Source organism: Opisthorchis viverrini (genome assembly GCF_000715545.1).
Source record: "Opisthorchis viverrini unplaced genomic scaffold opera_v5_390, whole genome shotgun sequence".
Taxonomy (NCBI): Eukaryota; Metazoa; Platyhelminthes; class Trematoda; order Opisthorchiida; family Opisthorchiidae; genus Opisthorchis; species Opisthorchis viverrini.
This window is the reverse complement of record NW_008752046.1, coordinates 59896-76414: the sequence shown is the minus strand read 5'-3', so window position 1 is coordinate 76414 and position 16519 is coordinate 59896. Positions and strand designations below refer to the sequence as shown.

Here is a 16519-nt window from a genome sequence, read left to right as displayed (position 1 = left end):
TACATACATACATACATACATACATACATACATACTTACATACATACATACATACATACATACTTACATACATACATACATACATACATACACATTCGAATCATCATACATATGTGCCCAAAAAGCAGACACGCTTGAAATGTGGTTCAACAATTCGTTTATAAAACAGTAGATGAAGAACATGACAGGGTAGGAACGTGGCTAATGCTTTGTTTCAGAGACGGATCAAACTCAATTCAACTTGGCACACTCAGAATCCCTCATAGATTGTCAGAATGAGACTGATCAAAAATGAACATTTAGCCAGGGAGCAGTTTCAACCACATGTATGTCTGGTGACTTTGAAGAAAGACACATCTGTCTTTCTCTGCGCTGATCAAGCCTAACTTGTTTTCGTCTTAGGAACTTGTAGTAAGAATGAATACGGAAAACACATAGTGCTTTTACGGTGAAGACAACTCACTTTACAGACACGAGCCAACTCGTAGTGAAGATCTTTTATTGCTGTGTTCTTGGAGTCCAGTATATCCTGTGTGAGGGGTAATTGTATAGAATAGGTTGAGACATCAAGAATCTGGTGCAGTTTAGATAGAAGCAGAAGATAGAATCACGTGACACACACACACATGGTACCAAACGTGGCTCACTAATGCACCCTGTGATATCATCCGTCGTAATTCAGTACCGCTAGAGACGAACCTCTTTGAGAGTCGTTGCACGAACGTAGTCGAATGATTTTTAAAGAGAGGTTTGTTAAACAATCGGTGAATTTAGCGAATATACACTCATTTGCAAACTAATTTGGTTTTTCGAGAGAATCACTTGGGACCCAGATGAACCTCTCGTTTGTGATGTTCCCAAGTAGAACATAAGAACGGAAACTCGGGGACTGCATCAACCTGATGAGCCCCAAGAAAGGCGAAACCAGTCGTGGACTGTCGACGAATTTTCAGCAACCTTATGAGCAGTGCATTACGAATGTACATGTATCGCGATATCTCGAATATCATAGCGACTGAAACATGAGGCTACCTGGTGCAGCACAATCAGTTGCTTGGTGACACCACAAAAGAGAGAGATTCAGCTGGGTTCCAGTTGGGTCTCCTGAAAAACCAAATTAGTTTGAAAATGAGTGTATATTCGCCAATTTCGTGCAATTTGGCTTCAAGTAGAGCATAAGGTCGACGGAAACTCGGGAACTGCGCCTACCTGATGAGCCCCCAAATGGGCGAAAACGGTCTTGGGCTGTTGACGGATTTTCAGTAACCTTATGAGTAGTACATTACAAAGATAATCGGTGGATTTATTGCTGCGCAACGTTTTAATTTTGACACAAAAGCTTCGTCAGGCCAAGTGAGTAAGTAAGTAGGTTGATTGGGTTTTAAGGCAGTCAGCGGACCAATCTGTGAGATTCCTTATGACTAGTGACTTGATCAGTGCTGAGTGTTCAGCCTGATGTTCATGTTTGTTGGTTAGTGGGGGTGACTAACATTTACAATAGATTGGTTAGGGGAGGGGAGGATTTGTCCTAATGATGAACCCGGATTCTTCGTCCTTGCTTTTTCAGTCTAGGACACCTTAATGGAAAATTCCCCTTGAGATCGTTTACAGATTTCGTTTACCTGTGTTCGTCAAAGGGTGCCGGGACAATTGGTTTGGGGGATGGGGGTGGGGGTGGTTCTAACTCTACTCGGATTTTGTACTTCTAGATCCAGACCATTTCACTGATAACTGCACACCGCCTCGTGTCACCTTGACTGATCTAAGACCGCCCTCCACATGTTTGGAAGTCCTACCCCTCTACTCTATTCACGCTGGGATGCTTGGCGATTTCCACCGCCACGGCCACCAGTCGCTGTGGTTTGAATCTTAAACCCCGTCTCAGGATGTCCATATTTTGCAAATCTATCCTATGCCCAGTGTCTAGTGCATGCTCTGCCATTGCTGAATCTTTGACTAACGCCTGGTATTCCTTTGCGTTTCTCGGTGGTTTGTTAGTAGAACGCTTATGCTCACCGATTCTGGTGTGCAGTTCTCTGGCTGTCTAACCTACATTTGATTTTGTATGCACAGTTCCTAGTCCTATCAACCGGAAGGCGATCCTTCAAATGCACCAACACCAAGCGTAGAGTCTTCCCCTTCTGGAATGCTACTTTAATGCTAGCCGTATTCACTAGCCTTCTAATGCGGTCAGATGATTTTTACTCAACCCTCCATCAGGCTCAAGGACGATGCTTTGAGCTGCCTGACCCGGTACTACTCGCAAGCTTCATCAGTAGTGTACACATTTACACCATGGCTTTTTGGTCGCCCTTTTCTGTTCATCCAGCGGGCCTATTTCTACGGGTGTCCAAGTGAATTTAGGTACGGCTACACGCAAACCATATGTAGGACTAGCCATCGTGTGCGGGGTTTTATCCGCGTATTGCGATCTGGATGCCCCCCGGTCATCACTAGGGGGCTATATAACCAGGCATAGTCTCCAATCTTATGGTGGCCAATCTTTTTTGGAACCAACGTCTTAACGCATCTTCCAGAGCGAGTGTATCGACAATTTTCGAGCCAAAGAAGAATGATCTATCACAATTCTCATTATCGTAACCGAGTGGTCTTCATCTAAGAGTTCCATCGAACCCATGTGCTCATCTAGCAGGAGTAGTAGAATCAGAGAGAAAAACACTGGTATTGTATTCTTCAAGATTTTGACCCATCATGATGCTTTTATATCATTTTTTTAAAATTCAGAATTGTCATTCGCCTTAGAAGTGGTAGAGGGTTGCCCAGTTTAGTCAAGTTTTCTCAGCTACACTTGGGAAGCAATCCGTATTGGACAGGTTCTAAGTCAGTGACTAAACCTAGTGAGGAAGGTATACAAAGACACAATTCAAATGCCTCGAGCTGAAGCCACCTTCCAAAGGAAATGTATGAGAGAAACTATCTTTAGTGGCCCACCTCTATGAGTGTTTGTACAAAGAAATACCTACTTAACTTTGCTCAGCTGTACATCCTTTCAGTTTCAGCAGAACTTTCGCTTTTGGTCAGGTTTTTACGTCATTGAATTGACGAGACTATTCGCCATCGATTCTTTCTTACTAGCCTTGTATCTAAAACTGACCTAACCGTATTAAGATCAGAAAAACGCCTTGGCCTCTCTACGGTTAGTCGGCTTTATCCCAACGGCTTGCTGCGCACAGTGTCTGGGTTTAGGTCAGTGATTCCGGATGAGAGGTGGCCAACTCTTGACTTGGCAGAGGAATATGAAGGAGATCACGGAACGCTTGGGTGCTGTCGGTGCTACTCGCCTTCCAGGATGGGGACCGCGTGATCCTCACTGTGCCTGGTTAGAGACACTACAAGATATGGCTGCCAACCGATGTCAGTGGTGTTCTTGTTGTCAGTTTCTATCCAGATAGCCTGAGTGAATGTCTGGAGGTGTAGGCACCTCGGATTGATTGTGTTAAGCTAGCACCAAGTCCCTTCCCCATTCACCTTTACTCTTTTCTTTACAATAAGGCTTTCAAATAAATCATGGTTGTACGGCAGCGAAGCATCGGTGTTGAGCACTAATGTCATGCTGTCGATGATGATGATGATGACTGGATGACATCATGATCGACTGTGTGTTCTGCCGTGAGGATCGCATGAAAGTCGTTCACTTCTACGTCTCCAAGGCGGCCGAGCGAACTCACAGGCTAGATTTTGGAAGACCCTTTACTTTCAACCTGAGTTTTTAAGACCTAAACTGCACAGATATATCAAAAGTCTAATAACCAATAAAAATACCACAAAAACAAGAAACTATTCGAGAAGACGTACATTTAATTTGTGTGAAACTGCGGTCACTGCTGCCGGATCCAAATTACTTGCCGCAAGGACTTCATTCAGCTGAACTTCCTTCTTTTCAACCACGTCGGTGAGGGCTTGCAGACGTTTCTCCAACAACAGATTTTTCAGTCCAGTCTTTTGTTGCACTTCTTGAATCGCGGCAACGAACCGTTCGTAAAGCTCATCTCGTTCCTTTTCCATCTTGAAGGGACAAGAAATGTTGGGGTTAGAGTGTACAGGTAAAAAGAACAAGGTATTTATGCAGAAAAGTGCAAGACTTCCACAAGAGTAACGACAGTGGCCGTGAAAATCTCTTGCTGTGTTTGAAGTCCGCTCACGAAATGAGGGAGGCCATCGTCAGACTCGTTGCGGCGGTGCGCGTGATTCTCCATGCATCTGGTTAGAAATCTTTGAGGGTGTGGCACCGTTCTGACTGCTAAAATGTTAGATGTTGGGTCAGTCCCATTGGTGACATCGGGCTTCCGACTTCCAAAATGTGAACACTTCAGTCTTGATCGTTTTTCCTGGAGCTAAAAGGATGCCATCAATCCGCTTTCCACTCAACTAAAATATACATAATTTCTCACGACTTTATGGTAGTTGGGCAGGAACATTCAATACTTGTGATGTTGATGGAATCCTGTCTTGCCCAATTGAGAGTGGCGTAAACAGAGAGCTGGCCAACCATTGACTTGGCAAAGGGGTATGAAGGAGATCACGAAACGCTTGGGTGCTGTCGGTGCTACTCGCCCTCAAGGATAGGGACCGTGTGATTCTCACTATGCCTGGTTGGAGACACTAGAAAATATGGCTGCCAACCGATGTCAGTGGCGTTCTTGTTGCCTGATTAAATGTTTGGAGGTATAGGCAGTGAAGCATCGGTGTTGAACATTGATGTCATGCTGTCGATAATGATAATGATGATGATGATGATGATGATGATGATGATGATGATGATGATGATGATGATGATGGTGATGTATCGCCTCCGATGAAGCGAAGAAAAATTGTGATGTAATTGCCACAAACTCCAACGTAGAACTTTCAATGTCAGCAAAAGTGGTCCGCAGCGAAAGAAGTGCAGGGTAACAAACTCTGTTCGCAACTGCATTCGCTCTGAGGATTCAGCTAATTCTGACATATCGAACTCCCACTGTCTCTCTAGAAACTTCCAATGTGGAATTGGCGGCTGGCTTGGAAACTGATGTGAACATGGCCGACCTAGATGAACTTGGTTGGTACTCGAAGATGTGGTAAACGTGGACTGACGGTGTATGTTGGCTTCAGACAAATAGGACAGCTCTATATCCTTTCACCTTAATGTGTCTTAGGCCAATTGGCCTCGCAGATTTGTCACAGCCTTCAAACTGGTCCTGATTAGTAGACTATGGTGTACTCTCCAAACTCGAAGACCTCGTACCGATCTGGCAATGTATGTGCAAACTGGCCAGTGTGGTTTTCCATAACAAATCGTAACAGCTTTTCTTCTTCGTTCAAACTTAGAGCAAAAATGGATATCCTTCCACAATGGGGAATAGCACAATTGGGATAGAGCGCTCCTAAAATCGTATGTAGGTTCCGTGAGACCACTCACGACAAATGCTTATGGTTCTCAACTACTCATGAGAACTTAAGTAGTGCGAAATTGCACTGAAAAGATGAACACTGATAGAACCGTAGCTCTTGTAGTTCTTGCGTCATCTAGGACCAAACTTCTTCACTAATGAGTTTCTGGTAGAACGTCCAAAGTGGGGAGTGACGAGGAGCGGAACATCAGTGAAGGCTACGGAATGTATAGTATTAATCTTATGTGATTTTCTAAACCAGAATTGCTACTACGACCGGGTGTCTCACTGGTGTATTGTTCCTCATTTGTTCACTTACGCACTATCAATGTCTCAGATCCTCTACTCATCAACTTTTCGTCTCGCAAATAAAAGGAAACTACCTTTGCAGCATGGGCGGGCAATTTTCAGTACCCAGTACACCTTTGCAACCTAATTAAAGAAGTGTCCCATGTCCTGGCATATTTTTAATGAAAAAACAGAAGGGTGTTGTGAAATTGTGCAGTTCCGCCGCATTCTGCACCCCACCGCCTAATGCTCTTGGGCGTGTGAAACTGAAGCATACTGATGCACCGGCAAGATGTGTTTGCAAACTTGTCTTGGAGGCTTGTTCCCTAGATGGAAAGATTATTATTCGTACTGGTCTTCTGGAACATTACGACAAAATGGTTAACGCTGGGATTTCATGAATAACTGTACCTTACAAGGGTACAGTTAGAACCTGCCTATGGTTAGCAGGGTGTCAAGTACACATAACATGAATAGGGCTTATTGGTTGTTGATCAGGTGGCTGTTGATCTGTTCGCCGAGCTTGGCAATTGGCTTGCAAACGTTTCGTCACCATACGAGGAGACATCATCAGTGCGCAGTTGAGTGGGTACTTCTTCCTTGCCTGCGTGCGTTTATATAGCATTCGAGGGCTACCTGTTATCTTCTGACGTGATTGACTACTTAAGGTAACAGCCACCTGATCAACAACCGATAAACTCACCCGAGCTAGCAATATTTCAACAAAATGAATAGGGCTTTAAATAGAGTGTGTAAGCACAAGAAGCACTTTAGGGAAAAGCCCGAAGGTGGTTTTGGCGATGCCGAGTAAAAAGAGCAAAATCGCTTTGTTCCATTAAACAAAAACATGTGTGAAGTAGAAGGAGACACAGATGTGCTGAAGCCATAATCATCCGTTGGCGCACTTTGTATGTTCAAAGGCTTTGCACAGTATAGAAATGTCAGAATCCAGAGAAATTTCTGGTGGTGTTCTTTTAGAAAGCACTATTATCCTCGTGGTTACCTACGGCATCGTAAGTGGTGCTGTAAGTTTACATCGGTGTCGAATGGTCACCCTGGCTGACTGGTCTGTACTGTAGATTTGCAAACGAACCTCTGTTCAACGTGTTTTACTAGATTTTGATAAATCGTGTCTTTCATTTCTTTTTAGAGGTTTCAAGGTATTCTCCTCAGAAGTCAAGCTTTGGCTTCTAGACTGCTAAAACGAACCCATAATTTCAGCAGAATAGGTGTTTCATCCCTGACCTGTCGTGTGTATTCAGCTGCTCGCCATGGAAGGGTTGAGGTTTGACCTATTGCGTGTGACATACAGTCAATCTCGGCTAAACCAAAAGCACAAAGGTTCAAAATGAATTGACCGTCTTGGGTCACACAGTCAGTTGCAGTTTGTAAACGGCTTGAAACAGTCAGGGCTCGTAGTGACGCAGTTAGTTCAACGATACCTAAATGACGCAAGGTAACCTGAGCGTACAGATCATGGGAAGGTAATTTCATTTTCTTATTACGACGAACGAAACAAGCGGACATAAAACAATAGCATAAAGAGCGTTTCTTTAAACTGAGCTGTTTCAAACACTTTGTCTGGGTCTATTCCTGATACATGCGACAAGGTCGCTCAATACGTCCTGGCTGTAATTCAGAGTGCTGTGGACATTCCATTCGACTTGTGGAACTTCTTGCTTGTAAAGTATTTTGCAGCATTTCGGCACGCTATTTTGAGGGCGGTAGGCCTGATGAACTGCCCAAATACCAGTCTGATTAGCTTCTGGGGCTGAGGACCCCTCAGGTAGCTGAGGGAGTAGCTACTGAATCTTGCTTGTTGTGACCTGATGCACACTGGATGACTCTTATTTTCTCTGAACCCGGGAAATTTCAGTTGTTCAACTGTAGAGATCCACGCAAAAATTGGTGTCACCAAAAAATAACTCGCTGTTTGCGCTTTCGATGCTGCATTGTATTGTACCCATTCAATCGATACTGCACAATGAAAGCTGCTGGGGTGAATTCTGCTTAGTATGATTACGAAAAGCATTAAAAAAGTTTAAAAAAAATGCCGTCCGGTATGTTCGTGGCATCAAAAAAGCAAGATGTAGGCAAAACAGTGTGCTGCCAAATTGTTAGGTATCCGGACAAATTGCAAAGAGAAGTCTTCGTTTTAACTGGATTTCATTTAATGAACAAGAATAGATTTTGAGGCTTTCAGGGATGCGGACGCGCAGACAGGGGACGCATTACCTTGGAGAGAGTCATAGAACTGTTTTTTTTCTCACAAAAGTTATATGCTAGCAACCATAGTTGGCAAGAAGGAGCTGTTTCGGACAGGCAGCCTATTAAGCCAAATACGGTGAAACACTGAACACTGCCCTCGACGAAACTGAAGCCTCTCAGACAAACCACATATTAATAGTGATCATCAAAACTTTAGTGCTTTGCATCTGGTAGACATCCGAACGGACAAAGGTTTGAGCCCTCAGCGGACGCGATAAAAATGGTATCAAAAAATCCTGGGTAAGATTTGTTAGTACTTGCATACTAGGTGGAGAGAGACTAATTACTGTGGATTTTCTAAAAAGTTCAAAGACTATCAACAATCCCGCCTTGGGAAAGCGTGAAAAGCTTCCCCAGTGACTGTGGTGGATGAATTGCTCAAAAATGACAGTGTCCTATAGAGTATCGAGATCGATTCGGGCTCAAACGAGCGTGGCATGATCCCACAACAAAATAACTGTTCTAGGAAGCGTTATGCAAATGCTTTACAAAAGCAAGTATGGGATCATACTAATAACCGAACAGCACATCATTTGGACGGATGTGTCACGTGCAGGACACACGAAGGCATGCCCTGACTGGCCAGAATGCCAGCCAATCCGAGTCAAGTACCTGTGACTTGACGCTTCTCGCCCTCTCACGGAGATTCTGGCACGACCTGGTGGAACACTCTGTGACCACCCTATAAATACAGTTGTAATAGTTCTCCTTTGTTTCCATAAAGGGTTGTGTAGAGCTACCGTGCCTTTTGATATACCATAGTGGTCGGAGCAGGAAGCCAGGGTACCGATACAGAGTTGCACTACTGTCCATCAAGACACAACACACACTAACCGGACATTTTGGAAACAGAGCAAAACATGCCTTTTTGGGTGCAGGCAGTAGTAAAAAAAGTGATTAAACTGCCCTTGTTCAAATGTTAAATGAAACATTTAAAAACGCTCTCCATGTCTTACCCGTTTGAATCTCTGTTCCAAAATATCAAACTGCCATTGAACGTGCTTTTTCTCCTGTTCACAAGTTTTCAGTAAGATTTTGGTTTGCTGCACATAAAGAGAGACAAGTAGGAAACGGAGACATTTAAATGGCCTCAAACGGCTAAGAGTTCGAAATCAAAACCAGTGGGACGAACGATTTTTCCTAACTAAGTGAACATAGATTTATAAAACGCCAAAAACTGTCTGAGCACACATAAGAATATAGTATTCACTGGCAACTACAACATTCAATTTCATTCAATTCACATTCTGTTTAGTTAAGAAAAGATTCATATCCGAAAGGGTGCGGTTATGTTTTACTATTGATTGGTAGTTATTGTGTTCACATTCGCTCTAATGGACAAGATTGTAAGTACGTTGTGCTCAGTGAGGCTATAAACCCTCTAGCGTATGCATGGGACTAGCGAAGCAATTTCCACCGATCATCATCATCCTCATCAATGTCAGCTGTATTCACCGCACTTGTCGTACAGTGGTTGTAGCTGCCAGAGTTTCGTTGAAAGATTTTTTAGGGAGGTGGAGTGTGTAGCTGCGCATTGGAGGCTGATAAGTTAGTGCGTAAATACAGCACTGTAGTTGGACTGTCAAGTGGGGGGTTGGAAAAGGACCTATGCATTGAAGGCAATAGCTTTGATGCACGAGCGCCATTGAGGGCTGGACTAAGCCATATCTGACAATGTCTCTAGCCATTGATGTGGCCAGTCTCGGGGTCCCCATCCAGGAAGACGGCAGTGACCAGCGCAGCTGAGTTTGCTGGTAATGGCTTTTATACTTCGCTGCCAAGTCATTGTTTTACCGCCTCTGACCCTCTTCCGCCCATCACATGATTGTGTACAAAAAGCCCTTCAAGGAAGTCGGTCTACTGGCATACGCGCAACCGATGCAGTGTGATCAGTTCATCTATCGAGGGTGAGTTATTTCGCCACCATTACCTTTTGATTTTTATTTATTATTATTGTCATCATGGACAACAACATAAGATAAATGCACTGGCACTTTACTGCGTACAACCAATTCAGCTGATTTGAATAGAACATTACAATGAGAGACAAAAGAAAGAGGGGACCTATGGCTAGCCTACCACGAACATCAGAGACACCTACGTCTATGGCACTCAGTAAAACAATCTGAATAGAAGCTGACAACACAAATGCCGCTGATTTCTATTAGCTACCATTTCTCGCACTGTCACAAAGCAAGCACATGGGTCACACAAACCTCAGTCTGGAGGGAAACGAGCAACAACAACACCAAAACATTACATAACATCATTCATGTACTTTTACTGATACCAAAAGAAGTAGACAAACAAGCTTTTGAGGAATATATGGGCTAACAAAAAACATCACTTTGCCTAGTTAGAGCTGCAGTGAGTATTCCAAAAGTTTGAGGCCAAGTGTCAGTATAACTCTACCGATATGGCGGCTGGCAGAAAAAACCCACCTTGAACAAAGCTTTATCCTTTTCATAGTTCGTCATTCGGCGCTTAAGATCCTCGTTTTCCTCGCAAGCTTTCTTGAGTGGTTCAACTAGACGGCGATTTTCTGCCTGCAGTTCGGATATCTGACGTTCTAGACGCTCTTGATTCTTTTTCTGTTCGGCGAGTTGTTCCTAAAAGTTTAACCAGTTTGGTTTCCTATATATAAACGTATAGCGTCAAATAAAGTAAAAAATTCACGATGTTTCACCGTACAAACGCCTTTGAGGAAATCAGAAAAAACTTGGTCTTCTCCGAAGTAGAATACCTATATGCCGTTTAAAAGTATTTTTGAAGATATCAACGTTTCTTGCAACTGAGGATAATTTACACCTTTCTTAAAGTTCAGAGACAAAACAGTTTGTGGAAGATAGAGTTGAGGGCACTACTTTCCATTTCCGTGATGCGATTTCAAAAGCTGATAGAAGAGGAAACGCAAAAGGAGATAAGAGTTTGACTATTTAGGCCGTGGTTATACCTGGCGTTAACACAGTTAAACGAAAAAAGTTTGTGCAAAAATGCCAACAGTTTCTCATTGACGCCGGTAACTCTCAGCAAAATAGAACAAAAAAGTCGAACAGTACTTGCACGCGAGTTTACTACTTCACAAAAACTGTTACTCTAGTTTTCGTAAAAGTCCAAGACTATTTCAATTGATTCTTTCATGTTGTTTGATGATTCACAGAACGTAGAGTCTGATCACTGGTTTTATCGGTATCATACATCCTGGCACTGCTTTTTCTGCAACATTGGCCAGTGCTTACAACTCCACTGCGAAAATACGATCACATTCATGCCAGTGTACATGAACTGCGCAAACACTATTCACAATACAAACTCTTGTTTGGCTATTTAGCACTTCAGAGGTTAGCTGGATCACAGAAGAATTTCGCACCTGAATCACAAGCAGCTGGACTCCAAAGAAGGAATAAACATGGTTGGTGGGCAGAGATTATTGCGTTTGTATTACCTTTGTTGCGTTTGTTAAGGTGTAAAAGAGTGTTTAACAGGAACCATCCAGGAAAGCGGCTAAAATATGGGACAAAAAAGTTGATTTGTTCCACGTCATTGTAACTTTGGGCATTTGCGGTTGTTTTGGAGCCATTAAGTTCGTACACTTGCGCAATTTTTGAAGGATTTGAATCAATTAGCCCACGGTTTTCTGTGGCTGTCAGGATACAAAATTCACTGATGGCATTATAAGGAACTTTGTATATTGTCAAAGCCTCGCTGTTAGGCCCGGCATGCTAACCAAGCAAGATGTATCGACAACAAGATGAACGATTTAAAACTGACCTAAAAACCCGATGTAACGTCTAAGCTACAAACCCAAAGTTTTCTCTGAATACGTAATTCCCCAATAATAAATGATAAGCACGACCAAAACGTGAGAAAATCTTCAGTGGTAGCGTTATCAAATGAGCGCGACACCTTGTTTCAGTTAACTAATAATAATTCATCGGATCAGACGGCATGAACAAAAACAATGCCAGTGTGCCAAAACCTGAAGTTACGAGGCTTTTTATTACATGACGGTTCTTTAGTCAACTGGATCCGAAGGAAAGCATCTAATAATTCTTAAAGGTTTGTGTTGATTTTAGTTTACTGGCTAATAGCGCATGCGATTATTTCAACGTAAGTAGCACTTGTATTGTATGACAAATTCTGGATGTCGCTAGTCCTCCTTGATGTTGTTAACTGTATTCTAAAGCTCATAGCCCTGGTGATAAAAATGATGTGAGCGGATAATGGTTGAACAAACAACGTACAAGCCAAAAGTGGGTCATTCGCTACGTGACAGACACATCACATATGAATAGAAACTTATTCTTTGTCAGCTTGGAAAGGCTAGTTGTGCGCCTCTGTTTTTGCAATAGAAACCTACTGACAGCTCACAAGGATTGATTGCCCTCTTGACGAGAAACTTGCCTCAAATACAGTGTTCGTGAAAATTAAAGTAGAATTGAAGTGCACAGGAACAGTGACAAACGAATCTTCTAACAGACCCATTAAACTGTACAATCAGACGCAATAAGCATCATAGCCTCCGTGTGAGTGCTCGGAAAACTATGGTAATTTCTCTCAAGTCACAATAGGCGTGGTTTGGAAATGTACTGGAGATAGTACCGTTCAACAGTTGCGTCAAGGAACTACTGAAATTTCACTGTTCGAACAAATAACCTTTTGCTGATTATCTACAGATATGCAGAAACGTCCAAGATCTAGATGATAGCCTTGATCTTTGAAATGATCCGCATACTATCAATCAGCTATGGAGTTAAGTCATTCAGCAGCTGAAAATTATTATCTGACTGCACTATCAAATAACAGGATATTTTGAAAGAAAAGGGGTCAAAATATCGTGAAAAAGGACTAGCCTACGCCTCTTACGCTGCATCACTGCTACTTGTAATATTACTTAGGCTAACTGCAAAATGCAGAACATCCGACCACTTTCTGATTATAGAAACAGAAAAGTTTAAGACAAAGCTTGTCTGGCCGTTGGTTATTCGTAAACTACACAAACTCAGGAACCTGGACCATGCATGAAGGCACCCGATTATAAAACTTCACACAATCGGATAGTAGCGGGAAAGTATGGACCACACTTTTACGTCAGGAGTAATGTGCTTTTAGCCAGTTACCTACTCACCCCACCACTTTGGATGGGCTCTGGAGGCAAGTGCTGTAGAGTGAACAAACCGATAAAGGCTCTTTTTGGACGCATAAACGCTGTCTAGTGCTTGTCAACTCGAGGTTTTGGTAGCTTGCAATTCGAAGCTATGCCTGTTTTTTTTATAAAAGAGTTCGAATCAATGCAAGACTTCTGCGTATGAAAATATTATTGCAAGCAAGGACTAGATGCAAAATGCTGGATTTATCATCCTGACACACTGCTCCGAGATATGCGCAGGAAAAACCAGATGTAGGCTGCCTCGTCTAGTGCTTTTAGGCCTCATGATCAACAACCAAATCTAACCGGTGAGTTACCTTTACCTGGCCTGCAACTTGGATCGAACCATCTAACGCCACAGTTTGGTCAGTGTTGTCTACTATAACAGTGTAGCACTTTTAAACTGCTATTTTTCATGCCCAGTATCATCTTCCTTTTCCTATCAATATCAGTCACATCACTGTACAAAAGTTTGTTTTACTGAAGTACAACTGCAACCGCCCGCTTTTTGTGTCCAACGTGACTTTGAGGTTTTTGCTGGGTGACTGTTGCTGTGACTGCCGGTTGACTATAATTGGCTGCTACCAACTCCAAACGTGAACAAACATTTTAGCTATAAACGCTGGACCAATATACTCACATCTATGGATTAATATTGCGATCACCGGAGAGTTGGAATACCTGGAAGGTTGAACTTCTCTTGATGTGGTGGTTCAACAAAATATGGAACCAGGGAATCTCTTATATTCAACTGTGAGTCAAGATTTATTTGGATTTTTCTCCTTGAGACTGTGTGCCTGGCTTACATTGTTGCTTTGTCCTGTTCACTAGAGACTCCTTAGGGCCGTTAACCACTACAACACAACCAGCGGCGTAGAACAAACTTAGCGCAGCATAAGCATTGAAAAGAACGGGCCAACTACTACGAATTTGGCAAGTTTCGATGAGTCACCAGTAATGCTGGATTGTGGAGGGTAGCCTAAACATGCCATTCTGACCACTTTAAAAGAAAACAGGACCTATGGTTTATAGGAAAGCGTACGTATTAAAAATCATTGTTTCTAAAGTTTGACCTTACGTAGCCGAACGTACCTTCAAGCTGCTTATGAGTGCCATGTTGTTTACAGTTATATCGTTATAATAGTTTTTCATGTCACTGAAGGCTTTATCATGGTCCTGCATTATTCTGTTGATATGGTTGTTTTTCCGTTCTTCAATGTCATGAAGTTCATTTTTCCTTTGCAAATTGAGGTCATCCACCATGATCTTTATCCTTTCTTGGTGACATTTCTGTTGCTCATTGAGTTTTGTCTCAAAATCTTGACGAATCTGATGAAGCTATTCTCCGAAACGGCGTCAGGTAGATCGAGGAATTAATTACCTGTTTCTCATAATCCTTCTTGAGCTCTTTGACGTGTTCTGCGTTGTGACATATGTTTTCGCTCATCTGGCACTTTAAATTACGCTGGTCTTTTCTTAAGAATTCCTCCACTTCCGCGTTTTCAGCTTGCAGAATTTTTGCCACAGTTGCTGATTCGGACTTTAACTCAGTTTCTCTGTTTTGGTGTTCGTATAGCAAATGCTTCACTTTTTGTTTGTAAACCTAAATGGAAGAATGATGCGCCAGTGACATTTACTTTGAGTTCTAAGTGGTGCCGTTCCTCAGCCTCTTCCATCTCCCTTTCTTTCGTCCGCAGCTCCGAACGAACGTCTTCCAGCTGGGATTTCGTGATCTCCCAAAATGTGTTTATCTTATCCTTTTCGAGATGAAAGAAGTTTCGTTCCTCTCTTTCTCTGTCTAATTCCTCTCTCAGACGTATAATATGCTCCTCCAATTGGGTGTGACTCATTTCTGCCGTGGAAATTCCATCAACTACGGTCGGCGTTTTCGTTTTAGATGCTCTCGTGGCCTTCCTTTCCTTGCTCTTCCCTGACTTCTTTTTAGGTGGCTATTCATAGCGTCATTTTGAAATTCAAGATTCCTCACCATTGTTGTGTTCTTTTCGAAAAGATTGCAAATGTCTGTAGTTAAAGCGGTCAAACTTTTCAAGCATTAAAACAAAAGCGGCCGGTAATTAGGTTTTCAACCTTTCTTCTATAGAAGACAGTAGATAACTAGTGGGACCTTCTGCCACTGCACTGACATGCGTGAATTATGCACTCTGTGGAAGCACCGTGGGCAGTGACTCTTCTAAGGTAGGACTTCACGACAGAATGAGTGGATGGAAATCACGGATTCAGGGATTGATACACAGGATCGAGGCTTTTGCCCAAGTTTCCCGGGTCGCTTTTGTTCTTTTCGGTCAGTGGCTCTCGTTCACCTGAAAGGCACAAGTGAAAAAGGGGTGTGAAGCGCTCTTTATGTTCTCAGTCCGGGGCAGTACGCACTCCAGCGCGAGAATTTGCATAAACAAATGTCTAGTGGTGCTTTGAACTGGGTCCTAGAAGGAGCATGGATAACTGTTGGAGGAAGGTCATTCCATGCAGCTGCTACCCGAAACGAGAAGAAATTTTGCCTGATGAATGTGTGCGCTCTGAGCTTGAAAATATTCTTACTATGTGAACCGTGTGCTGGCTGGGTCGACGGTGAAAAACCTGTTGGCCAAGCCTTGTTCTAACAGAGCATAAGTAAGGATTGGGTCCCCTCGGAGGCAACGATGTTTCAGAAAAAAGAGATCAAGCATCGCGAGACAGGTTTTGTGGCCAGCAAACATTCTCATGGCGCGTTGGTGTACACGCTCAATGAAGGTGACGTCTTTCGTGCGACCTGAGTAACCAACTTGGTTGGCGTATTCCAGGAGCGGTCTGACGTAGGCCCCATAGAGTATTTGGAAGTCCATGCGATTAATACGAGAGAAGGTGCGACGGATCATCCGTAAAATGGCGAATGCCTTTTGGGTCGATTTCTCCTGGTGCAGTGAGAAGGACAAGTTTGAGGAGACCCAGATGCCCAAATCCTTTTGGCGTCTATCCTCATGATGTTTTCTGGTTCTTTTTCACCATACATAACAAAGGCATTCGCTGAATCCCCTCCAAACGATACATGGACGCACTTTTCATCATTCAGAGGAAGGTGCCAGTCCAGTGACCACTGCTTGGCAGCGTCTACATCCATTTGGAGAGAACTGGCATTGGAGCTCTAGGATTTCAAGTCGTCCACAAAAAGTATTTACGGTCAGGCTGGGGGTATGACAGGGGGATTTGCGGGTAGTGGGGACTGCGCGGAAAGAGGACAATGTCATAAACAGTGGGAAATACTCGATTAAATAATAATAATAATATGGACTCGCAAGAACATCTTGGAGGTCGCTGACGTAGATCAGAAACAGGAGTGGTCCCAAGATGGAGCCTTCAGGAACTCCAATGGAGGCCGGCGCTGGAAAAGAGTAGGTCGAGCCTATTCTCACTCGGAATGATCTGTCTG

The 16519-nt window shown here is 43.1% G+C and overlaps 1 protein-coding gene across 1 annotated transcript in view; it reads right to left on the bottom strand.

Annotated features, from left to right (window-relative positions):
• The window catches only part of T265_10621 (hypothetical protein), a gene marked incomplete at both ends in the record, with an annotated part of 23281 nt that overhangs the window by 2343 nt on the left and 4419 nt on the right, over positions 1-16519 (bottom strand). The window contains 5 exons of the mRNA XM_009177043.1: positions 3817-4026; positions 10388-10555; positions 14188-14424; positions 14477-14698; positions 14733-14968. Of these exons, the coding sequence (XP_009175307.1) occupies positions 3817-4026; positions 10388-10555; positions 14188-14424; positions 14477-14698; positions 14733-14968 (1073 nt within the window). The remainder of the gene's footprint in view (positions 1-3816; positions 4027-10387; positions 10556-14187; positions 14425-14476; positions 14699-14732; positions 14969-16519) is intronic.